Here is a 27,829-nt window from a genome sequence, read left to right on the forward strand (position 1 = left end):
GAGCGAACATACTCTGCCGAGCTTGATGCTCGTTCAAGTATTAGCGTACTCGATGGTGCTCGTAACTTGAACGAGTATCAAGCCACGTTTAACCCCACCCCAATTTTTAGATAGATATGAGGCAGATAGATATACATGAGATAGATAGATAGATATCAGATAGATACATAGATAGATATGAGATAGATAGATAGATAAACATGAGATAGATAGATAGATAGATAGATAGATAGATAGATAGATAGATATGAGATAGATAGATAAATAGATATGAGATAGATAGATATGAGATAGATAGAAATGAGATAGATAGATAGATATGAGATAGATAGATAGATAGATAGATAGATAGATAGATATGGGATAGATAGATAGATAGATAGATATGAGATAGATAGATAGATAGATAGGAGATAGATAGATAGATAGATATGGGATAGATAGATAGATATGAGATAGATAGATAGATAGATATGAGATAGATAGATAGATATGAGATAGATAGATATGAGATAGATAGATAGATATGAGATAGGAGATAGATATATAGATATGAGATAGATAGATAGATATGCGATAGATAGATATGAGATAGATAGATATGGGATAGATAGATATGAGATAGATAGATAGATAGATATGAGATAGATAGATAGATAGATATGAGATAGATAGATAGATAGGAGATAGATAGATAGGAGATAGATATGAGATAGATAGATATGGGATAGATAGATAGATATGAGATAGATAGATAGATAGATAGATAGGAGATAGATAGATAGATAGGAGATAGATAGATAGGAGATAGATAGATAGATAGATAGATAGATAGATAGATATGAGATAGGAGATAGATAGATAGATAGAAAGATAGATAGATAGATATGAGATAGGAGATAGATAGATATATAGATAGATAGAGAGATGGATATGACATAGATAGATAGATAGGAGATAGATAGATAGGAGATAGATATGAGATTGATAGACAGATATATAGGCATGATATAGATAGATAGATATGATATCATATGATATAGATAGATAGAGTCAGACATTGGATGGACAGAGAGACAGACCCAAGGCAGATAGGTGGGGAGATTATATTAGGGACCATTCTGGGACAGGTGTGAGGGCATTTCTGTAGTATGTTGGTACCACATATATATTACATGTATAATTACGCCCAGTAACAAGCACTACATAATGTGTATACTCCACAGACTCCTGAGCTGGGGGTGAGGGGAATGTAAATGTGTGATCCAATCTTCAAGCCGCGGCGCTACATTTACATACGAAGTCTGTCTGAGTTTTGTGTTTCATCAAAGTTATGTAACGTGCTGCGCGGTTGTATCTGCCACATCTGGTTTGTATCCATCCATAGTAACAAAATATTATAGATTAGATGTAAACTTAACATGCAGCTTTAATCGATTCGAGAGATAGCAGGATACCCGGAGTTTAGAGACTACAGGAACTGCACGAGAGGAACGCGGCTGCTACTAGGGGCGGTCCGTACCTACACGAGGGCATCGGCCTGTTAATAGTGGCTACTCCGTAATCTCTGTGGGGAGTTCTTGTCAAAATCCATATAAAAAGTTACGTTTCTTTCTTTTTTTTCGCTTTTCACTTACACAACTGGTTTCAAATCCTATTAGCTGCCTTTAGACATGGCCAGCAGATTATTTTCACTCTGATTTCAGAGATGTGACTTCACAGCAGCGCTCTATATATCGGTTCTCCGATCTCCCACATTGCAATACTCTAAAAATCAGCAGGCTCCTGATTTTATATTTGGAAATGAACGGGGAAGAAAATGATATGTGAATCAGTACAGGAAGACCACCGACCCGCACAATTTGCCGATCGCCTGATTTATTGCTGAAGATGTGTGTGGTCACGCATTGTCATGATGAAGGTGGATACTTGTTCGTTCTCTTCCTTCTTATGACTTCTCCAAACCTATTGAGTGTTTCTGTGCGGCGCTCGCTGGTCACGATACTGAAACGAGAATGATGCCCGTGTCACCATGACCTTCTGTGGTGATGGCTGGCTCTTGAATTTCTGAGGCCTTGGAGAAGAGATGTGACGCCATATCTTGAATGGACTCTTCATTTCCGATCATAAAGGTGCACCCATGTTTCATCACCTGTCACCAGATTGGAGAAAATGTGTCTTAGTTGGCTTCAAATGCTGCAGATACATCCAAGCAGACTTCCACTCTTCTCTCCTTCAAATTGGGTGTCAGTCAACTGCCAAGTACCCATTGTGCACACACTTTATAATACCCCGAGTCTTTCCCCATCTTGTGTATGGCCTTGTGACCACAGTCCAGTTGTCCAACAAGCTCATGGATTGTGACTCGTCTCTCAGTGTGAAGCAATTTGTCCACTCGCTGACGATTCACGCCAATGTGCGCAGTTGATGGTCTTCCACTGCATGATTTGTCTTCAATGCTGGTTTCACTTTCCTTAAACGTCTTCTTCAATGTCTGCACATTGCTCCTGTCAATAGTGTCGTCTCCGTAAACATTCCGTAGCCTTCTGTGGATAGCAGACAGCGTGCGCCCTTCCCTCATCAAGATCTCAATGATGGCACATTGCTTCTGCTTAGAAGATATTGGTGAAGGAAGGATCGGGCCAGTTGAATTTCAACATGCTCAACCCTTTGTTCTCAAAGTTGCTGTAAGGGGAGCCTGACAGCAGCTTTTTTCTATTTCCTCATTAAAAGCGTATGTATTAATTCGGGGGGGAAATCGGTGTTAGCTGAATAAGCTGATAAAAAACTAAAGGTTTGTGGCCACCTTAAAGGGGTTGTCTAAGTTAAGTAAAGCCCTCTCACTGGATGCTGTAAAATAACAGGTCAGCTGATACTCACCTGTCCCGGTTCACCTCCAACCACCAGCTCTGGTCTCTTTGCTAACGTCATGTTTACAGGCTGCAGTCAACCTGAGCCATCTGCAAACAAGCTGCTGCAGCCAAAGACATTGCATAGCGCTGTCATGGGCTGCAGCAGAAGGTTTACGGGACATTACAGGCAGCCTGTAACCAATACAGTGGAGCTCGAAGTTGGGGGATGAGCGGGAAGTGGTATTAGCTGATTTGTTATTTTACAGCATAGGGCACCCAGCGAGAGGGCTATACTTAACTTGGGCAACCCCTTTAAGGGGGTTGGCCCATGAACATAATTTATAACAGTCCTTGGTCAACAGTCCTAGAGACATTGACTAGAGCTCCATTTAAAGTCCTACGGAACAGACGTTCCGGGTCTGCATTCTAGCGTTCATGAGGGTCACAGCGTTCGGACTGCCAGCAATCATACATTTACAGTACAGTATCATACATACAGTATCAGCTATCCTGTGTACCTCTTGAAGACATATAGCCTCCTTTAAGGAAGTTACATATGGATGTCTCCCTGATGGTGGATGAAACCAATGCTTAGATTTTTGACTTCTGGAAAGGATCAAAGTGTTGAATAGACTCAACATCCTGTCCCTACTCAGCCTTTGGCTGCAACGTGGTGGGACAACGATTTGCTTCAGTGTCTCATCGCATTCTAGGTGGGCTTAGTAAAACCACGGGCCTTCTACAGACGAATCCCATGAGGCTTATGCTTTAGTAGGATTAAGTGGGGCAGCAAATGAAAGACATCAACTTGGAGTAAGGGCTCACACACGCAAATGTCAATGGGACTTTCTAATGTTACAGACGCGTCACAAGTTGGTGCTCTGCGATTTCGATGCGATGCATTTTTACCATTACAAAATTCCATTTGACATTTGCGTAAAAAAACGCAAGTGGGCGGAGCCCTAAATGCTATGGGTGCTACTGCTTTAGACTCTCTGCTAGTTTCATATCTCTGTAATAAAGCTGTCCTTATTAAAGTACAGTAGAACATATAGACAGGGACCCAAGTGGATCTGAAGTTTTTGAACGCCCTGGAGGGTAAGGAAGCTTTTTGTATATTTTTTGTGTGGACAATTTGGACAAAACTGATTATTTTATTTCTTTAAAGAGGTTGTCCCGCGCCGAAACGGGTTTTTTTTTTTTTTTCAACAGCCCCCCCGTTCGGCGCGAGACAAACCCGATGCAGGGACTTAAAAAAAAAACCGCACAGCGCTTACCTGAATCCCCGCGCTCCGGTGACTTCTTACTTACCGGTTGAAGATGGCCGCCGGGATCTTCTCCCTCGGTGGACCGCAGGGCTTCTGTGCGGTCCATTGCCGATTCCAGCCTCCTGATTGGCTGGAATCGGCACGTGACGGGGCGGAGCTACACGGAGCTGATCTCCGGCACGAGCGGCCCCATTGAGAAAAGAAGAAGACCCGGACTGCGCAAGCGCATCTAATTTGGAGCTTAGACGCTGAAAATTAGACGGCTCCATGGAAACGAGGACGCTAGCAACGGAGCAGGTAAGTGAAAAATTTCTTATAACTTCTGTATGGCTCATAATTAATGCACAATGTACATTACAAAGTGCATTAATATGGCCATACAGAAGTGTATAGACCCACTTGCTGCCGCGGGACAACCCCTTTAAACTAAATCTAACTAAGATTGAGAATTATTGTCATTTGTAGAGGAGAAACGTGGAGCATTTGGGCCAAAATGCTGAATCCCTACTATCTAGTGTAATTTGCAATCCTCGTGTCCTCTGGAGGGGAATGTTATGTGAAATCGATCCATGAAAAAGAGTTTTTTAAAAAAACACTTCAAGCCAACTTTTTATCATTTCTCTGGGGTGCCTATTCGAGCAGATTATACACTCGGCTCTACCACCATCATCTGAATGGTCACTTGAAATAGAGAAATCAAATCACTATTCGGACAATAGTCGTCCAGTGTAAAGCCACCCGAACTCAATGCAACAAGTTATCTTATCTTAATACAACAAAAGCCTATTGAAGAGACAAGAAAAAGTTTGTGCTGCAGTTTAATGTGTTGTGTCCAGTTAAACTTTGCTACCACTGTATACTTACCTAGAGCGGAATCTGATTGCAGACCGGAAATCACTTTCCCTATTCATTCCCATGAGACTCAAACTGCGGCTCTCATAGGAAGCAATGGAGAAAACGATTTCTGGATCAAACATGAGATGATGTTAGATTTGGCTAGTCACACTACGAGTGACATGGGGCGCTAGGCGGCTGGACCTGACAGATACCCCATCAGTAAAGTGATAAATGGTTATATTGTCTACCCTAGTCGAGTGCCCTCCAGGAAAATGATGAAAAGTTTCCCCAAAGCGACCCTTTAAAGGGTTTGTCTGAGTTATTTCTTTTATGTAGTTTTGGGCCCCTTGTGCCAACAGCTATATAAAAGAAACATACACACCGTGGCACTGGTCCGCTGAAGCGCCACGACATCTAGCAGCCAGAAGGGTTGGTGACGTCCCATAAACCAGTCAAATAGGCTTCTAATGTAGAAGCCCTGAAGCAGGTTTACGGGACATTACTGATGACGTCCGACCTCCTATTGGCTGCAGCATTCACACGGTTAGTGGCGACAGGGAAGCAGCCTGGCAGTAGGAGGTGAGGATGTATGTTTATATGTGATTACACACTTCGTCCTCCAATGCCTACAATGATTTTAAAAGCAAAATTCTTTAAGTCAAAATCTTGGCTACTCGTGTCCACCACTAGGGGGAGCGATTTGTATGCGACTCCTTGTCCGATCAATACCAAGTTTATATGAGGGGGGACAACACTATAGAAGCAGAGCTCCGTAGTCATTTGGAGTATAAAAGGACAGTTTCCCATATCATTCACCGGTTTTGTACACTTTGTGCCGGTAGACCCACTAAAAGTCATAACACAGTCCCGTAACTTTTTATTTGCATACCTCCAGAAAACCCGATGCGATCATCACCCAATATATGTTTTATTCACAGTTTACAACACTTTCTCCGATTTATTAGAATGTGAAAAGTCTGAACTTAGCAGTGAAGCGACTGATGTTTATGGATGATTGATACTCACTTTGCACTTGCGGCGGGTCTCAATGCTCCCAACCTTTCTCTGCCGCAGCCCCAAACTGTTTTTTATTTTTTCCCTCTATCCCAGAGATGATGACTGTGTCAATAAGACCCCATGCCGTCCTCCGTGGATCTGTTTGCTTTACAGAATGCTGGAACACACAGACTGCAGCAGAGAAAAAAAAAAAAAGCGGAAGGCGACCGAGGCCTGAGGGGTTCCACACATCATAAAGCTCCCTGCCTTCTGGGTGGGTTCCTTTACTTTTTTTTTCATTACAGGTTAAAAGCTGTATGCAATTCTACTGGCTTGCAAAGCACTGCACACAGCATTGGAAGTGTGCAGTCAGCATTTTAAACTATTATAGGCTACCTCCTGAACCATTGCCAAGTTAATAGACAATGAAAGATAATGAGCTTGAAATTGGGTGTTAAATTGCATTTTTTTGTTCCTATCTCTATTTTTTCCCATGCTTTAACTGTTTCCTACAGATGCACAATGGAGCTTTACATTGCACATACATCATCAAAATATCGGAGCAGAAAGGAAGAAACCAAACATTTCGCCCTCCTCCACGCCCGCCTCTGTCACCATCTTCACTGGCAATGGGGAGGTTAAACCAAGTGAGATTAAATTCCCATACTGCCGTCTTGCAGGAGCAGCTGGTAAAGACCCAAAGTGTGTCTTGTTTGATCGGAAATAAGATTTAAAAAAATTATTTTTTTTTTTTTGTTAAAATCAATAAAGTGAAAAAAAAAAATATTTAAATAAAACATAATAGAAATACAATAAAAAATGAATAAAAAATAAATCTGATTTAAAAAATAAATAAAATGAGAAAAATAAACAACAAATAAGATCAAAAATAAAACAAAAAGTGGAAAAAAAAACACCAAAGTTTCAAAAATTACATGATTTGGCGAAATCAAAAGTCTGTAAAAAAAAAAAAACTCTTACAGAAATTCCTACGGCTGAAGGGCATGAAAGGACGGGCAGGATGGTAATTTTCATGACAATGCATGTAAAGGGAATGGGAAAAAAAATAAATTCGGCACCTGATAACAATCCTCGAATCTTTTTTTCTTTTCCCCCCTCAAATAATCTAATATTCTAATAGCAAAGTGAGCTTATCTTCATTAGTATAATTGTAAGATATTCCTTTCAACTTTCCTTTAAAGCTAATGAGCTGCATTAATCCAGGTTCATTTTTATAAGCCTCGTGGGTCCTAACGTACAGGACAGCCATTTTTTTTTTTTTTCCGAAAGCAATAAATTAAAAGAGAGATACAGGATGCCTTAAGTGCAGGCCTACCATCAGACCGATGGTAATACGGCTGCCATGTATTTTAATTAATCCTTGTTAGCATAACAACTAATATCCCTGCATAACACGCTCCTTTTCAAAATAACTACACTAATTATAGAGACTCCTCTCGGTTTTTTTTTTTCATTCGAGCTGCGATCAATTTGTCACCAGAGGTTAAAAAAAAAAAGACATAAAAAAATAAAGAAAAAAAAAATGAGATAAAACAAAAAAAATATATAATATTAATAATAAAAAAAATGACAAAAGTCAGACTTTGCAGCCGATACCTGAAAGCGATGCCTCCTGACAATACCGGGCCTCTTGCAGAAATTCTGTAATTTTTTCAAAAGCTGTTCAGGTGTCGAATACAGATATTCCGCTGCAGGAAAAACAGATACATTTTTAATGAAACAAAGACCTCAAAGCACACACTCGATATTAGTCACTTTACTAATTAAAAATGCATATTGCTCTGCGCTGTCTCGTGTTTTACATTATTTAAGCCTGATTTTTATGAAGTTACCTCCACTCACAAGGATGTTTAATGTTAAATAAGACAGTGTACTCGTTCTGTTAGACATCTCCTCGGGGGTCACTAAAATACATTATTCTAAATGTAACACAATGCAGGGGGGAGCTACTTTGTAATGTGGGCTGCGAGGCGGCAGTGGCGACAAGATCTTTTTGAAAAAAATTTTTTATTTCATTTTTTTTTTTTTTCTTCGCCGCTTAACTCCATCGGCCGCCCGCTTTCTTCGCCTCCGTACGTTTCCGTCCTAGACGCCGTAAATATTTACCTATAGACGTGTACATATAAAGGCGGAAGTATATATACATGTAATAATCTCCATAAGGTCGGTGTCAGCCTGCTTTGTGTTACTCCGGCTCTGCCGTACCGCCCGAGACTAATGCGAAAACCTATTTTAAATCATCTTTTATTTTGCTATTGTGGGAGAACAGATGGTATGTATAAACGCTACGTCTAATGTATTGTATCACGGGTTTTTTTTCTACATTAACATGACGGTTTTGCCAAATAAACAAATGATCTTGCATAACTTTCAGGGTTTTCAGACTGAAGTGGGAAGAAGCGGTAGATGCTGACGACGGGAGAGAGGAGCCTACCTGGGAAGATCTCGGGGTACACCAAGGCTTTGGGGCACAGGGGGTAACAGCCGCAGTGCACAGCTTCTAACCTGCAAAGGAAGAGGCAGATGAGGCTTGGGTTCTTGTACCTGAGCGGTCGGCCGCGCTCCTCGGATCGCCGCTTACGTTACGCCTGATCCCTGAGCAATCCCTCTCCCTGTAAGGAACGCTCGCAGAACATTTTATGGATTATGGCGGAGTTATATATATAACAGAACATGTAGCATATGTTTGCTCGATGAATAAATCAAATCAGAGAACTGCTGCGTGTTTCTTTTTTTTTTTTTCCCGGTCCTTTAAATGCTGCTCAACACATTTTTGTAATCACCAAATAAACACATGAAACAACGCGGGTAAAGTATGGACAGATTTCCTTAATCATTCTGCAGAAAATAAGAATGTTCATTTGCAACGTATGGTCGGACGCCACAGAAACAGATTCTCTACTGCTGCAATGCGCATAATTCTCGGCAATCCTGTTAAGAGCCATTTAAATATAGTCCTGACTTGTTCGCCCGCTTTGATGCTTACGCCGGAGAGACGGATGTGAAATGCAAACAGTTTCCTTTTTGAATTTTTTTTTCCTTTCGGTTTGATACATTTTTAACGGACTTAAAGTTTTTAGACCTCATTTTTTTTTTACATCGGACTTAAAAAAAACAAGTTGGATTGAGCTGCGATCTTGCCGTGGCCTGCAAGCTTGTCTCGCGACAGAACACGACGACAACGAGCCGACATGTCCGCAGCATGTACAAATAGACTTCTGTTTTTGTTGGCCGGTAGAACCCGAAGCGAAATTCAAAACAGGTCTTTAGCTGTGTTTACGTAAAACGCTTTTGAAATCGGGCCAAATAGGTTGACCATGGAAGGAATTGGGTTTTCTAAACTTTTTTTTTTTTTCTACTGCTTTCTCCTCCAAAACTATTTGAGGTCAGGCTTACAAATTGTATTTTTGCTTATTTTCAGTGACACAATATTTACACATTTTCTGACTGCGGCTTTTCTTTATTTTATGCAACTGTCACGTGTCGAATTAAGACAATGTAAATAACGGCCCTCCTGCCATCGGAGGGGGTGGACTTTTTTTTAAAATATATATTCTTGTTAAGTAATTGTATTTCTCCCATCTCATGGAGGTTAACGCTCCTTGTGGTTTGGTAGTCACTTCATTGTGGTCCTGTTAGAATCTTACAGTCTATATGTCACCAATAAGACCAATATATTGTTGAGTGACCCCCAAAATGTCAAGGTCACCCAAAAGCTTGGGGATGTGATCATGGTCATTGTGTTAACAACAATTTCATCCAAAACAAGTATTTTTTAGGGAGATTATTTTTTGAATTTTAATAGACTGGGAGCACTTTCCAAAATTTGGGTTTAACAATCAGTGGACATCGGCCAGAACTTAGAATATACAGAACTGATGTTTTCAGTTATGAGATTCAATAAACTCATTCTAAACTTTTGTGGTCATAGAATGAAGAGGATGCGTAGTACAATTTCAGCTTCCACCACCTGATAATCCGGAACGCCCATTGGGTTGGCTAGGGTTCATGCATGGAAGAGAAGTGGAGTAGCAGAAATGGGCCACCAAGGGGAATCTATGAATTGTAATCACTTTTCTTGATGTAGGGTGGCTTTACACAAGACAACTATCGCCCGGATAGTAGTTTGGAGTTGCTACAGCTGGTAGTGCACAAAGGACTGGTTTTCGTGTGTTTTTACACAAGGTGATTGCTGTTCGCTTGCTGATGCGGTCGCTGAAGCACACAGTTGTTGGTGAATTGTTGAAAGACAACGACTTATGTTTACAGCAGACGGTAATTAATCAGCCAGTGAATATTTTTAGGTGAACTGAAACAACATGTAGCAAATCGTGAACAAACTCTTGTCCATTACTGGCCATGCTTACAGGCGACAACTGTCACTGCCTTCACTCTGTTGAGCGATTACTTGATACTTGCCCCATGTAAAGCCACCCTAGGATATTTCATAGAGACAAATGATGGTCCAAGGAATCTGATAGTAAGGCAAACACTAGCTACCACTCTACAGAAAAGAGTAAGGCTCCCTTGATATCTGCATTGGAGACTCTGTTCAGAGCCTTCGTCTCAGATCAAGTCCAAAATCACTTTCGACACAAAAGTAGAGTATAGGGTATCATGACAGATGCCTGATGGGACCTCATGACTGTTACCAATGGGGTCCACAGGATGCTGTTCAAGTCAGTGAACTTCCAGGTTCAGTATCGGTACCTATGACAGAGCTGAAACCCAGAAGCACCTAGTGCACATACGAACATTGTAGAAGCTAATTTGCATGCAACTTGACGCACGAATGATTAATAATGATTAATTACCTTGTCTTTGAACCCAGAAACTCTATTTTATTCTCAATTATTGCACCTTATGGTTCTACCATGCGCCGTTGTTGGCCATTGGTATTGTTCTAGTAGCTTACGCCAATGTTCACTGGAGTTCGTCCCCCATTTGGATGAAAGATCTCAATGTTTGCACCCCATTTCTAATGCAGAATTGACAAGGTGCATCCTCAAAAACATTCCGATGACGTGATGCCTAGGAAGGAAGCCAATGTGCTTGTGCAAACAAGCCTAAACTGTCCCTCACTGGACACTTCAAGTTCCTGCAGGTGTAACCTAGGGAAAGTGTTGGCTTATTAGAAGCCCACAACTAGAAGTGATCTTAGTCTCTAATGTGCAAACTGGATTGGTTTACGAAGAATTCCACAGATTATAAACTGTTGAATAAGCCTTTGATCTGGATTATAGTTTTCTCCAGCAGGTTTCGGGGTATTTTGTACCTTCCAAATTGTATAGTGTGCACACATCATCGAGCAGATCAGACACAAGCGATCAGTCTCATATCCAAAATGGCTCTCTGGTCAGAAACACCCAGACAGCCCCTTTTATTGTAAAGACATACAATGGGCGTGCAACAGGTTACATCAGTAACATATAGGATTCTCATTTGTCGGATCATATAGAATCCCCCGCCTCTCTGCCCACCCTTCTCCAAGTGTTGATGTGGCGTGGACTTTGTCCTAGCTGAAGTCATTTCTGTGTAGTGATGTCAACCCATTATTTAACTAGCTTCAGGATGGGAGGGGTGGAGAGGGCTAGGAAGACACTCAGCATTGAATGCAGGTATTACATATAATCCTATGACCTTTAACTCTTAGAGGCTGTTTTGTGTAACTTATGTACTCAGCTAACATTACACCACACATGCCATTGTCTAGCAAATACCATGAGGAGATTGTGTGGCCATTAAACTCCACAGAGCTAAAAGTCATTACAATAGCATAATACATTTGGTTTATACAAATCGATAGACATTTTATACTGACTAATCATCATGTCTATCACACCTTAGTGAGTTAAATAGCAGATAGGCTCTCTTCACTTTTAGTTTTTTAAGCACATTTGATTCTCACTCCGACATGTCTAGAAGCCTCCATGCACCCCGTTGATGTCAATAGGGTGTCCTTGTTGTATACACTGGGCAGGTATGTATCTGCATACCTTTTGGTTTTTTCACTGTGTAGAAAACTGTGCAGAAAGACACTGTAAAACAACAAACACCCACAGTCAATGGCCGACTTCTACCTATACAACGGCATAGATCGGAGACATCAGAGAATAATCCAGGTGTATATATCTCAGATGTGACCAGAGCCTTATATTTTCAGAAAGTATGACGACACAAAAATGTTTTCAAATTGTTTCACACTGAGCCAATCAGGAGCGAAATTACTATTTGTAAATGGGTGAAAAGATCACATGGTTTAATAGCAAATTTGTAGGAACTGGTAAAAATGTAAAAAAATAATCATTCTTTACTATAATAAGGGTTGGAATGCCCACCAAAGCATGAGAGAGTCCTGACCTACCATAGGGCTCTAATACTATAAGGAGCCCCAAAAGTCCAGGAGAAGACAACCTACTTGAGTTGACTTTGGTGCCAATCAGTTACCACTAGGGTCTCTCTCTTATGGGAAGACTCACAAATAACCTACTATATCTTACTGATGACTTATCCTGCATGTATAATGGTAACAACAAAGGATGATGCAATTAAAAGTGGGCGAGCACGTTATGTATCGATGGACGGTGGGTGCCAGAATAGCTTCCTCAGTGCACCCAAGGAACCTGAACCTTTCTGCCATCATTGTGTACGAAAAGAACTCCATTACTGGAGTATCACAAGACATCTATGTTACAAATGCACATAAAATGTTGAACTTTGCTGCGTAATATACACGGATTCCATATGTTGAAACAAAGTAGTGACTTTTCGAACTAAGTTGCCCTCTAAGAAGCCATTATCGAGGACTCCTAGCATTTACGCTGGGCTTCAGGTGCTTCACCTCTCACCTCCCCATCCACGATAAGGGGTTTAATATCCTCAATGTTCTAGTAGCTTAATAAAGGGCAAATAAGTCTCGAACATAATTACATTGTTTCAACATATGGAATCCACTTATATTATTCAATAAAGTTCCACATTCTATGTGCATTTGATACAAAGTCCATAGTGTGGTTCCTATTTATTAATAAGGGCTAATTCACATGACCGTGATTTCAGCATGTATTATGAGCGCGATCCGCGGCCGCGTGGCACGCAGCGAATGCCCATGTGCGTGAGATACGCAATCATGCGCGGTGCACTTGCTGCTATACGCGGTCACACAGAGCGGTAAGACGCACACGGTCATGTTAATGAGTCCTAAGGGCCTGAAACATGCACCCAGCATTAATCACAAGGGGATCTAAGGAGACCGGTGCGGCCATCAGACTGTATATCTGACTGTAAATGGGCGGCTCAAACCGTTGCAGTTGGGCCATTGGTCATCATCAGCGCAGAACAGAGGTTTGTCGGGTGCAGCGACATGATAAGTGACTACTTGAGGACAATACGATATGTAAATTAACTAATTGTATTTTGAAACAAATACTTCTGGGAAACGCTTTATATAATGAACATTCCGAGAAATCAATTGTGATTACTTAAGGTTTCTCAGCACTACACCTACGTCTTGTTTGTTTGCCTCAAGTGTCTTGAACAAGTGGAGGAATGGGCTGGGAAGCTGTCATGGCTGACTGACGAGGTCCAGGACTAAATTTACAGCCTCTGACACTCCAAGGCCAATTCCTCTAACCACCCTACCTATGTCTCATGTTCTATTTATCTCAGAGTAATCAGAGCTGGAGAAACTCCAGGAGACAGGTCTCCTAAAATGTTACTGCTGGCGCCTAATTCATTTCTATTTATTCCCTGTACTGTAATTGCATGGAATCATTAAGAGTATATGGAGCACTATGAGTAATCGTAAAAAGCACATAACCTTGTGGATACATACTCCGCCAATCTGTTGGCTTTACAAATGCATGACATCTTCTGAAATATTAAAGGCAATTTAATATATTCCATAATTCTTCATTTAACAGGTACCACCTGATCTGAGCAAGGAGAGGGTCATCATGCAACGCTGAATTCCTAGAAGTGACCAGAAGAATGGTAGACATCTTGTTACTCTCTAGATTAGAACGGTATCACTTTAAGGGGTTGTGCAGTGTCCTATCCTCAGGATAAGTCATAGTTGGTAGTAAAGTGGTGTGGGTCCATTGCCAGGGCCCCTTGCCGATCAGATGTTTGCCGAACTGGTGCACTTGTGTACTAAACTGAATTCTGCAAGAAGCAGACAGCTTCATTCTTATGGTAATGGTGAGGCTTGGAATTGTAGGCCAGGTTACTATTGAAATACACGGGGACTTTGCTTGCCATACCAAGTCTGACCACTACAGTAAGAACAGCGCTATCTGTTTCCTGCAGAAATCAGCTCAGTGCACAAGCATGCCGGCCTGGCGAACAGCTGATCAGCATTGGGCACCCACTATTCTACTACTGATGACTTATGCTGAGGATAGGACATGAAGAGTAGACAACTGGACAACCCCTTTAAACACAATTGGCAGCGCTCCTTAACTGATATTAGTGTGATGCAAATTCATAAGATCGCACTGCCACGACCTTCAGAAGTAACCAAAGTCAAAAAAAGATAGAATTGCACACACTTCTTGAATTTGAAATGTTTGTGGATGTTTCATTATAGATGCAGCAGATGTTCACAGTATATAGTCAAGCAACATTTTGGACAGTATGACCCAGTGTTTCCCCAACTTTAGTCCTCAAGGACCCCATCATGATCTCCTATAGTGACCGACTATAAATACATCACCTGTGCAATACTGAGGAAATCCTGAAAACATGACCTGTTGGGGGTCCCTGAGGACTGAAGGCTGGAAACACTGGTGTAGCCCTTTATCAAGCCAAGATCAAAAGCATCAGTGTCCAACATAGATCCCCTTCTACACCCCACCAGTGCCCTTCAGCAGATCCATCCACCCGTCCCTTTGGGAATTACACTGCATTTATTCTATGCCGGACCCGGATGCTGTTGAGCTTGGCTTGATAAAGGGCTCTGCGACCTGAAATGCTGCTTTGAATATACTGCAAACATTCAAACATCTATGATAAAACCTTCACAAGCTTAGATTAGAACAGCATTAACCTTACGTGGTGACATTTGGTCCCATAGTTGCCGAGCTAATATACTGTACCGCAACTGCAATGCTTCTATATGGAAAACAAGGGTACAGGTCATCTTAGAACTGTAGCACAGAGTTCCATCATGGTTGAATATCCTGCAGAGGCCGCTTGTTGTTGGATCTCTTTCTCATAGGAAGACATTGAGGTTGCGTTACTCCTACAACTTCACTGTGACCAATCGGAGACCAAATGTCCCAGTGTAGCCTCAGCCTAAATGTATTATTTCTGGTTCCATACGGCTCCAGCTCACTACACCGATCAACCGCTACCTTAAAACCACTAAAAGTTAAGATGAATAACATTGGTTATGTCAGGATATTGGGGTGAGACCCAGTGGTGGATTCCCAGTGATCAACTATCGATGACCTATCCTGAGGACAGATTTTCAATAGTATTTGCCCAGAAAACCCCTTTAAGCAGCAAGAGACCAGCCAGTTCTCAAAGCTGATGTGTTGGAAGTAGGACAAATGGAGACGTATGCAGGTCTGAGCTTCTGTAAGAAGGCCCAAATTAAGATGTGTAGACGACTGGGTCAAGGCATCTCCAGAATGGCTGGTCTTGTGGCATGTTCTCCCTAGTGGTCAGTGCCTACTAAAAGTGGGCGGATAACTGGTGATCAGGATCATGGATGACCAAGTCTCATTGATGTGTGTGGGAAGTGAAGACTGTCTTCTGGTCTAATCCAAAAATCAACTGTAGAACAAAAAGCTGATTGTCATCGGAAGGGCCTGCATTGAGCACATGAGCAGTGGAGCCAGCCCACAAAGTAATCAGAGAAGGCACCTGGTGTGATGAATCACAGTCCTTTACATCATGCGGACACCACATACACCAATTACCTGGGGAAGAGATGGCACCAGGATGCACTATAGAAAAAAGCCAAGTTGGTGGAGGCAGCGTGATGTTCTGTTGGGTAATTAGGTCCTACCATTCAAGTGGATGGGACAAGTATCCCCTACCTAACACTGTACAGACAAGTACCCCTTCCTGGCAGTGCCCTCTTTCAGCAGTCTGTTTCGTCTTCATCAGGCTATAAGAGAAGAGATGCCTGGAGGTTTTTACGGCAGTCGGAGAGTCGCTTGAGTCTCTTTTCTTCGCAGGAGTTTCATTGACCGATTTTAGTTCCATTTTATGCCACCCTGAAACTCTGGCCAAAATGGTGCCAGTATTCTGGTGATGGCAGCAGGAAGAGAGCAGATGCTACAATTTGATTTGCCTGCAGCTGCTCAGCACTATTAAAGGGGATGTTTGGTTATTATATTAAAGGGGTTTTCTGGGAAAAACCTAGTAATGACCTATCCTCGGTATAGGTCATCAATAGTGAATTTCCAGGGTCCTGCCACACGGGATCCCCAGCAATCACCCAACCATCCTGCCCGACTGTCACTGCGGCGCTCATATCCTGGGCGCCATGATGCCATGCCAGGATTTACGGAGGGTGACCTTGCAGCCTTCAGGTGACTTCCTGTGATATCATGTTCAAAACACTGGGAGGACAGAGGGGCTACAGCACTCGATCCCCCACCATAGGAGTAAAACTCTTTTTGGTAATTTAAGTCGCTTGGCTATAGGAGGACCCCTTTAACCAGTTCCTGAAGGTAAGAACTTAGCTAATAGAAGTAAATCCCCAAATACGTACAGGAAGTCCATATTTACATAGGGAGCACGATTAGTCTACGCAACTCAAACCAATATCGCCGCGATTTTCACTGCAAGTGCAATGCGTTTTGCGAGAAAATTACATCGCAGTACACGCTATTTTTGCGCACATTTCCCGCATGCAAGAAAACTGCACGGTTTCAATAGAAAATATTTAAATGGCGTTTCATCACATGACACTGGCACGTATATCTAAATTCTAACTCACCCGTAGCAAATAATGGGGGAGTCTTCCGCGATCTTGCAAAAATAGCAGACGCTGCACATTTTCCACCTCGCAGCATCGCTACACGATGCGCTCTATTTCTGTGCGAGTTTTGTGCGCTTCGCGTGGGAGAATGGCCCGTGTAACTACAGCCTTGGCGTGTTATTGTGATCAGCCCATGATTAATGTCGCGCTGCTGAGCGCCGCTCGTCATCGCCTGCTTATCTTCTGCTATGAAATCCGAAATCAAAGCGAGTAATAATCACCCGGTGTCTTACGGAAGAGGAAGAAAAAGCGTCTTATCGGGGAGGCCGTAACATTGTGCTTCAGAAGGAGAAGTGTCAGGCGCAGCATCAAGTGGGTTAACCAGCGCATGGAGTACACTTCATCTGTGCAATAAATGGCCATCAAATGACCTTTTTCATAGCAATTAACAAATCATCTGCTAAATCTATGAATCTTAATATTCAGATCTATTCACTTCACTTCATACAATTTATCTGCAAATACTTATTGGACTTTTGATTCTAAATATAATTAGCTGATAATTCTGCTTGGCTGAATTACTTTTCTGGAGGGCCTGCGAAGGCTGCGAGTCGCATTATCTCCTAATAACCAATCAGATAGGTGATTTTTTTCTTGCCTGTAATGAGGATGAGACACAGTTGTGACACCTGAATCTGGTAATAACACTAGACTGCTAATTATCGACAGCATTTTTTTTTTTTAGTTTGCGTGCGTGAACGAGAAAAAAAAAAAATATCCCTCATTATTAAAGCATAAAAAAAAAGTTAAAATTATAAGTGACACCGGAGGAGAGTAAATAAAATGGAGTGATTAAAACATCGCTGCTTTAAGGGGGTTTTTAATTAAATGCAAATGCTAATGTTGTCATACTTAGCAGATGGGATTAAAATTAGTTATTGTAGCTCATATTTTATGTTATGGCGTTTGGCGCTCAAAGAGCTAAAAGGGAGGGGAAAAAAAAAATGATACAGATATGAGAAGTTTAAAGGGACGCTAAAACCCAGAGATGAACCAGAAAACGGCGGTTTGTTAGTCTGCCAGGTTTTTGCACCCTCTATGAAGGGTACTGCAGGACTTTGGCAAACAAGCGACCTCTTAGTCCCTTCCAACTTGAATTGACAGCCAAAATAAGGGGTGGAGCTTAATTTGGGTGACGAGTTATACCTTTCAGTCACTAGACTATAGCATACCTGAGTTTTCAGCACCCTGTTTCATGTCTGCAAATTCTCATCGTTAGGTGGTCTTCCCTATTTTTATGCTGCTTGCAATCTACATCAAGGGACGGTATGTGTAGCAAGCTGACCATTCTCCCAGTAGTTCACTGTCCTGACTTCCTTGGCCGGACTTCTCATGCTGCATTGCACTGTCTCTGGTCCAATCAGCACTATCTGAATGTCCTCCGACATTCTAGTCAAACTGTTAGTAAACTCACTATAATGTGTGCACAATAAGGTTATAACTTTTTTTACAACCTCATAGTCCTGTGTCCTAATTTCATGTACTTTTGCTTAAAAACAAAAAATTTAATTGTTATTTCAATATTTTTTCAGAAAAGGCCACCACGAGATCATATTATTGGATATATGGATGCATAGAGATTCTATTATATATATCCATATACCCAAATAATATTTTCGGGGTGACCTTTTCTGAAAAAAATATTGAAATAATTAAATTCTTTGTTTTTAGGCAAAAGTACATGGAAGTAGGATACAGGAATATGAGGTTGTAAAACAAATGATAACCCTACTGTGCACAGACACTAACAGCAGGGGCGGTAGAGATTGTGGAGATCCTTATCACAGTGTCTGCAGATCTGTCAGCCTGCAGCCTCTGTATGCAGAGGAGTCACCTGTAAAGATAGCCCCTCCCCATGTTGTCACTTCACATTTACAGTGGTAAGGCAACCACATTTTTACTGTAAGTATATTAGAAATTATAAGACTAACACGATTTAATAGATGAGTATAAATTGTCTGCAAGGTTAGTGCCCCTTTAAGCCCCTTCCTTTTCCCAAACTCTTTCTTATGCCTTATGCAAATGGCTCATTCAGGTGTAGAGTTGTGTGGAGTTGTAAAAAGGCACCCATAGAAGTCTATTACTGTACCATGGACATGGTCATACCGTACCATGTCCTATTGGGTGCCATAGTGTGGACATATATTCTCCCCTTGACTTGTTCAATGGGAGGAAACCTCCATAAAGGAGTTTTTGAATCAAAACCTATCAGCTACCTACAGGATAAGGTGTTTGTTGTTGTCTTGGAGGAATAAAAGACTTTTGTCTGTTTCCACCTTGGATGCTGCCACATCTTGGTTTTATTACCTACAGGATAGGTGATAAGTGTCTGATCAGTGGAGGTCTGACCGCTGGGACACCCACCAAGATGTGTCCGGTACATGACCTGTGTGGAGGGAGAGGAGACACAGGGGTGGGTTTACACTGTTGGCATGGAAAAGAAGGGTTTAGGTGAAGGAAGAAGTAATTCCCAGTGACTTGCCCACTTCACAGCTGACGAATCGAGCTCTTTGGTCACTTAATTAGTGGTGAAAATGGCAGAACTCTGCATTATATTATTCCCTAGACTAAATCTCCATAGAGGAATATCTGGCATCAAAGCATCACTTACCCATAGGATTAGTGAAAAGCTCTGATCGGTGGGGGTCTGACTGCTGGGACACCCACCATTCACAAGAATGGGATCTTCCATTTCTATGTAGTGGCAGTCAAACATGAGCGTTTCCGCCTGTGGCATACACGGAAGAGATGAGGGCCCCATAGCAAAGATAAAAAATTGGCTCCTGATTAAAGGGGTTGTCCCGCGCCGAAACGTTTTTTTGTTTTTTTTCAATAGCCCCCCCGTTCGGCGTGAGACAAACCCGATGCAGGGATTAAAAAAAAAAAAACGGGTAGTACTTACCCGAATCCCCGCGCTCCGGTGACTTCTTACTTACCTTGTGAAGATGGCCGCGGGGATCTTCACCCTCGGTGGACCGCAGGTCTTCTGTGCGGTCCATTGCCGATTCCAGCCTCCTGATTGGCTGGAATCGGCACACATGACGGGGCGGAGCTACGAGGAGCCGCTCTCTGGCACGAGCGGCCCCATTCAGAAGGGAGAAGACCGGACTGCGCAAGCGCGTCTAATCGGGTGATTAGACGGCACCATGGAGACGGGGACGCTAGCAACGGAACAGGTAAGTGAATAACTTCTGTATGGCTCATAATTAATGCACGATGTATATTACAAAGTGCATTAATATGGCCATACAGAAGTGTATAACCCCACTTTGTTTCGCGGGACAACCCCTTTAAGGTTCTGGTAACCAGGATGGAAGGGTGTGATGTCTGTTTTCCCCTCCACTCTTTTTCCATGACTCGTAAGACACTTCCCAAGCCCCTTGTTTTGGAGCAGTTGAGTTCCTCTGGGGAGGGAATTTCTTCACTAGTTCCAGCCACCCAGTGGAAAAGGGGGTGGGACCGAACACCGCTGAGCTCCCTCTCTCCATGGGCCTCTTAGCAGCCACACGGTCTGCCTCTATGTTATTTATGTCCTTGGCTGCCATTCCATTCACACTCTATGGGACAACAGGGATAGCCGGACGCTATGCTTGATTTTTCTTTGGCAATCCGATAGAGTTTCAATGAAGCAGGTCTAGCGCTCCATTAAACTGGAAGAGGACACAGGATCCTTATTTTTGTGATCCGTGTGAGTCCCAGTGGTGGGACTGCCACTATGAGGGGAGTAATTAAGATCAGTGTCTTCAAAAGCAGGTCTTCATATAAGTCCTGCAGGCGCAAGATACGCCCAATGTATACTCCTCTTCATATAATAGGTGCATCTCAGGCTGTCCATTCACCTAAGGGTCCTTTTACATTATAAGGCACTTCAAGGGGGTTTGTCACTAAAACAAAAATTTTCTAGCCACTTCGCCCAGCCTAAATAAAGAAATAAGAGTGTATATACACCTCTCTTTGGTCCTCCCAGGACGTAGCTGAACAACTCCCACACCCTGGACTTCCGATGTATGGCCCAGAGGAGGTCAGTTAACTGCAGCATAACTATCGGAACTCTTGATAACAGCGCTCACATCCTGGACGGCATGATGGCAGGAGTCTGGGATGATGATGCTGTGGCCTCTGATTGGCCGCAGCGATCACCTGACTCCCGCTGAGCCATACACCTGAGAGTTCCCCAGCATCGTGGGAGGCATTCAGCTGCGTGTCGGAGGGGCCCAGAAGAGGAGAGTGTATGAGTCCAGTGGCTAGAAAATACTTATAAAGACAAAACCACTTTAAGTGCCCAATAGTCATCCCAAAGTTTATAACTTTCATACAGGGTTGATAATCACTACTGAATGAAGGTGGAGCCCACCGGAGATCTCTTCCAGCTCACCGGAGATCTCTTCCAGCCCACCCGCTTCCGTTCAGGCTTCTGGCCCTCATTCATAGATGAACGTCAGTCTGCTTACACGGGCCGATTATCATTCAGTTTTTATGTGTGAATTCTCGTTCCCCATTCGATGGTTGGCCGTGTTTACACTGAATGATTATCATTCACTTTTGCAAGATCCAACTATTACCTGAACGATAATTATTCTGGATAGAAGGTCAGACAGACACTGGAGCAGATACCTGATATACTTCACACTTGAGGCGACCCTCCGGCTTTGGGACAATATTCTCTTCTGCGACAGGAGTGGGGGGTATATTAGCTGCCATCCCTCCGATATGCGACAGGAGTGGGGGGTATATTAGCTGCCATCCCTCCGATATGTCATTTCCGGGTCTTGTTTTCATCCATCCAAGATGACCGGCACAGTCTTCTGACTACCTAATCGCCAACAGTGCATGGGTGATGTTATAGACTAGTAATGCATTATACCTGCTCTCCGATTGGCCAGAATTGCTCAGGTGATCAGTACTGGTTAATCAGAGAGCAGTGCACGGTGTGCATTAGGTAGCTAGAAAATTACTGCCGCCATCTTGGACGGATGAAAGCAGGTCCTGAAACCGGCGAATCGGAGGGACAGCAGAGAAGTATTAATGTAGGCAATTTAGAATTTTGTCTTGAAACAGGAGGGTTGCTTTAATCTGCTTGTCCTGGGTTGACCACACCCCCTCACAATAAGCCACACCCCTTTTCAAAACTGGTGAATGTTGTAAAATTGAAAAAGTTGGTAAATTTTTGCAGATAAAGTTTGCGCCAAAATGTGCACCTTTTTAATGCTCTTTTAGCAATGATAGATTCTTCTGTACGACTGTATAGTATGAAACTGCAGGGAGCCCATGTGCCCCGTCCCGGCTCTGTGCCTCTGACTACTCTTTATGGAACCGCCATACGCTGGGGCTCAGTACTATGGCAGGGCGGGCACACGGCTCTGCTTTATGCAGGAGGGGGAGGTAGGATGGAAGACTAGAGTCAGCTGTTTTTAGTATATGTCCCTTTAAGATTCAACTCTTCACAATGAGAAGAGGCGACAATTGGGGGTAAACAAGGCCTCCTCCTACATCCCCAGTGTCCTGTGAGCGCAGCCTCCTCTTCTTTCACATCACTCTTATTTAGATTTGTTCAACACAAACACCAGTTTGCAGCGCCGGCAGCCGTCCAGCCCCAAATGTGGAGAGCGTTGGGCTTTGCAGACGGAGGGCGGCTGACCACCCACTCTGGGTAATACTCTAAACTAAAACCTGAGATGCAGAATGTAGTTACTGCGAATTAAGAAAAAAAAAAAAAAGCAGAAAACTAATTGCGCACTTTCTTTTACTTTATTTGTGTAAAATTTTCCATCTGCTACATCTGAAGACGTCTAAACTGTTCGTATCAAACCTGCATTCAGCTGCCAGCTGTGCCCATTAAGGATTTCAAAACGCTGAGCAAATGAGGCGTCGTAAAAGCTGGTAGTGGTGGTCCATCTGCCCAGTACTGGTGGGATCCCCAATACCTGCGCTGCGCCAGTTACAGCCAAAGATGGTTTTTGCTAAAGTTGTACAATCTGTGAGCGGAGGGGCTGCAGCTTCATCCGGGGACTCGGCGCACAACGTGGGGCTTCATCCGTAGACGTACAGGGAGCCTCGGAGGGAGGGCATGCCGGATAGAATGGAGATGGATGGGCAGACGGTGATCCAAAGCTGAGGGGGAAGGGGAACCTGTTAGGCCATGTGACCGTCAGGGCGGCCATTTTGAATGCTGCCATCTTGGATTCAACTCTCATTCTTGCAGTGAGAAGGTCGGGGGGTGCTACATCAGACTGGGGGAGAATTTCACCAGACAAACAACGCTGGGCTTCACTTTCACATAACTTTATTCGTTCTCAGGTTAACACAGTGGTTTTTCGTCATTACAGGCGATGTGAATGATGGCGTTATCTCAAGCGGAACGCGTTAAGATCGTCCTTATATCAGAATGGCCGTCATGCTGGTCACACGGCCTCACAGGTTCCCCTTTCCACGCAGTTTGTATGCAAAACTGCATCACCGTCGGACATTCTCTGAGTGTTCTGTACTTCTGAGACACCCCGTATATATATATATATATATATATATATATATATATATATACACATGTATAGTATGTGTCCTCATGGGCATATGATGTATATTTTAAATCCACAACATGTCAGATTAGGCTGTGTTCACACGGCGGGACTCATCACGGATATGTGTTCTGCCTCTAAGATGCACTTCAGAATCGCCGTCTGACGTGTCACTTCTGGTCGCAGAAACGCTCATCTCACTTCAGAGTTCTATATGATAATCCGGGTGCAAAACCACGCCAAAAGCCACGGCACACTGCCACCAACTCGGGCCCGGTGTTTAGAGGTGGCATTCCGCGGTATGAGCGTGCGCTAAGGCCCCTCTCTCACACAGCGTCGGCAAAGTGCTGCGATTTTCCCATCGTTTTTGGATGCAGGGTCCATCAGCGGTTTTTGACACATCCCATCATCGTGATGGGTGATGAGGTGCGTTAAAAAGCGCAAGAACGCTGCAAAATAGAGCTAACAGCACTCGCAGCTCTAGAAAGCACGGCGTTCGAGCGCATGTCTGCGGGGCCCCACTGAAGTCGATGGGAGCGTTATACCGTGATTACCGCGGTAAAAAGTGATTGTGTGAGAGTGGCCTCACTCACAGGGCAACATCTGCCTCAGGATCGGTGGGTTACGTGTGGATTTTGGTGCGGATCCTCACAATCACGGGAATCCACTTTCCATCACTCCGGTCATCCTTCAGTTTTGGAGACCCTGGGCTTCTGCATTATGTGCAGTTGCCAAGTATGCTTTCCTTAAAGGGATTCTGGCTCTTTTACTGCAGGAAGCAGACAGCTCCATAAATTGCACAGTGGCCCGGGTTGGTACTGCAACCACTTTAATAGGTCTCAGCCTGCTGTACCAACCAATCAACTGCACAAAATAACTAGAAGTAGGACCACCCCTTTAACTGAACGCCCCCTACTGGATAACCGAAAAGAGCAGCAGCAGGTAAATGACATTCCCCCATCTGCCGTAAGGGCCGTCACTTCCTGTGGGTAATGTACACAACTAAACTGGCTTTGAGGGTAAAAGTTTTTAAATAATAATTCTGGACTACTGATGTACGGATGGGCGTTGCGTCGATGTGATGCGCCGTTCCAGTGCCAGTCACATGACCACGCACTCGCTCGTAGTTCATTGGTAGTCAGTGGTATTGACAACCTGCCCCCTACATCACTGGACTAACCATGCCTCCAGTGGCCAACGTAACGCCACTTCCTTTAGAGTCCTCCTGTCTCCCCATGTCTGGTGTGCTTGCTGTGGGGAGGGGTTCAGGCTGAACTGAGCGGATGAAGAGGAGAGAGGGGTGGGTTAGTGCTGCCAAGTTCATCATACAATAGCTGAGGAACAGAATTCTGTGGTCATGTGACCGGTGTGGAAACCGGCAACACTCTGCATCTTACTGATGTAGCATCCATCTATAAGCAAGTAGTCCAACCCTCATTTGAGTCTCATGTGGTCCAGAGTGTAAGCTCTCACTCACGACCTGAAGGTTGCAAGTTCAATCCCCGATTGGCTCAGGTAGCCGGCTCAAGGTCGACTCAGCCTTCCATCCTTCCGAGGTCGGTATAATGAGTACCCAGCTTGGTGGGGTGGGGGGGGGGGGGGGGGGGAGGGTAATAAATAAAAATTACCTGAAAGCGCTGCGGAATAAGTTGGCGCTATACAAATAACAAGATTTATTTATATTTATTTGCTGCTGTTTGCACCCTCTTCCATGTCTGTAAGTTCTGATTTTCAGGTGGTCCTCCCCATTTTTCTTCTTCTCTGCTGTTTGCAATCTACTATCAGGAAGGGGGTGTGTACCAGGCCTAGCATTCTGCCAGTAGTTCACTGTCCTGATGTCCTTGCCCTTGACTTCCCATGCTGAATTGCACTGGCTCTGGTCCAATCAGCAGAGAGGCATTATCTGAATGCCCGCCCCTCTGCTTTCCCAGGACAGTCAGGTATTTAGAGCCATTCTGGTCAAATGGTTAGTACACCCACTATTATGTGTGCCAACAGACATACTCACACACTGTAACAGCAGGAGAGTCAGAAACTGTGGAGATCCTTATCACAGTGTCTGTAGATCCGTCAGCCTGCAGCCTCTGAGTCCAGCGAAGATGTCTATGAAGATAGCCCCTCCCCTTGTTACTATGCAAACTTCCATGTGTCCCTGTTACTACTGAAGCTCAGTACCTGATGACAAACAGTGAATTGCAGAGAAGGTGGAAGGGAGACCCCCTAGTGGTCACTTCAAACGTGATTTACAGAGGTGAAGTCACACAATTTTAATGCAACTATGTTACAGTAAAAAATGAAAACAACACAAGCCAGTAGATGAGCAGAAGTATGAAAAAGTTACTGGCCCTTTAAAAACCACAGAAACCATTTTTACCTGCAAAACTCCTTTAATTACGATTCTTTCCCTTTGTGCATAGGGTATTATGCAGTCTGACACTGTCAACATTAATTGGAAGGGGTCAGTGTGTTAGGACATGCCCCACTGACAAGGAAATTAGTAACACCCACTTGTCCATGCATTTCCAGGAGGAATAACAGAGGAACAGTGAAAGTTTCCAAAAACAGAAGCTCCAGCACTGTTATCTCATAGAGAATACAAATATTAACTGAAACGGACGAGTCGGAGCTGGCAGATCCTCTTTAAAGGAATTATGTCATTTGATTTTACCCGGTTAAAGGGGTTCTTAGGGACTTTTACTATTGATGACCTCACAGCAGCTGACAGTCTGGATAGATGTTGTTAAAGGTGTTGTTCAGTTGTAAACTATTGATGGCCTATCCTCAGAATAAACTATTAATAATAGATCATTGAGTTCTGTTGCCAGTGCACGGAGTTGATTTCTGCGGAAGCATACAGCTCCGTTCTCACTGCAGTGGCCAGATTTTGTATTGCAGGCCAAGTTTCCATTGAAAGGATTGCAATACTAGGCCATCAATAGTTTACAACTGAACAACCCCTTTAATGAAGCGATCATAGTCAACAGTCCAGGTTTGGTACACACAGAAGCAACAAGAGATTGTAGCACAAGGCAAGCACCTACTAGAAAGTAATCCAAGCGCCATACACCGCAGTACATTGCAGTGCAAGGCAACAACAGTAGCAACAATCTAGACTGCAGGAAGGAAGGAAAAGAATCTGCTAAGGAGGATTAGCTGGATCTCCAGGAGAGGACGGGTAAGTACCGCTGTGTTAATTATTTTAAAAAATTGGATCACACCCGGACAACCCCTTAACATAATGTCATGACTAAACAGATCATAACAACCTCCCCCCCCATCATAAGATCAGCACCAATCCTTTACCTCTGCTATCATCATTCCCATCACCCTATCAGATGCACTACTATAACTCCACCCACTTCATGACTCCACCCCTGCAGTACTGTCCTTATTAACATAATCTCATAACTGCACAGGTCATCTCTGCCATCATGGTTTCTATCAGGCTTGAACTTCTGGCCCCCAGTATACACAGCCCCTCCATCCAACCTATGCCACTATATGCTATGACCTCACCCTCCGTGGGATATATATGTATTTACACTGTGTGCAGTATTGATTTGCACAGTGAGATCACCCTATCCTAAAAAATTCCAGTTCCCATTCCAAACCATCATAACCTTATAAGACCATTGACCCTTATGTTGCAGAGAAGGCTTTGAGCACCTTTAGGCCGCGCTACAACCTCTACCTCAACTGATGGAACATTGGGATCAACGCTCTCCATTCCAAGATGTCACGGATGAGGTAACGGGACCAACATACATATACATACGGACCCATTGGTGTAGGAGGGGCATCCATCACTCTGTGCACCCTGGCTGAGTGCAGTATCTACATTTTCATAGTCCATTGAGGGGCGCTATTCTTCCCCTGTTCTTAATACAGTGGTGCCTTGGATTAACCCTTTCTAATCCAATGTCGGGCCTGCCCCGACATCATCATTTCTCTCCACAGCTCCGATGTCGGGACAGGCCCGACACTGCAGTGCAGGAGTGCATCTGCACCCGATCAACAGACACATTGGGTGCAGATGCTCTCCTGCACTGATCCTCTCTGCCTTCTCCTTTACACGTTACATAGCACTCAATTAGCGCTATGTAATGCAGAGAGATTCCGGCTGGCGATCATGTGACCGCCGGTGTTACCTGACCCCCAGCGGTCACATGAATGCATTGCCGGGAGCCTACACCGTGGGGGGAATACGGAAGTAATACTTCCGCATTCTCCCTCCTGCCTCCCGGCCCGGCGATCATGTGACCGCTGGGTGTCACCTGACCCCAGCGGTCACATGATCGCCAAGTCGGGAGGCAGAAGGGAGAATGCAGAAGACGCCGGTCAGCTAAA

General features: G+C 43.6%; 1 protein-coding gene across 1 annotated transcript in view; it reads right to left on the reverse strand.

Annotated features, from left to right (window-relative positions):
• GTDC1 (glycosyltransferase like domain containing 1) overlaps nucleotides 1-27,829 on the reverse strand; it is a 246,719-nt gene that overhangs the window by 25,404 nt on the left and 193,486 nt on the right. The window contains exons 9-10 of the mRNA XM_066575177.1: nucleotides 8,409-8,479; nucleotides 7,571-7,662 (exon numbers count right to left, since the gene is read on the reverse strand). Coding sequence (XP_066431274.1) covers nucleotides 7,571-7,662; nucleotides 8,409-8,479 — 163 coding nt within the window. The remainder of the gene's footprint in view (nucleotides 1-7,570; nucleotides 7,663-8,408; nucleotides 8,480-27,829) is intronic.

The sequence above is a fragment of the Eleutherodactylus coqui genome, chromosome 8 (genome assembly GCF_035609145.1).
Source record: "Eleutherodactylus coqui strain aEleCoq1 chromosome 8, aEleCoq1.hap1, whole genome shotgun sequence".
NCBI lineage: Eukaryota > Metazoa > Chordata > Amphibia > Anura > Eleutherodactylidae > Eleutherodactylus > Eleutherodactylus coqui.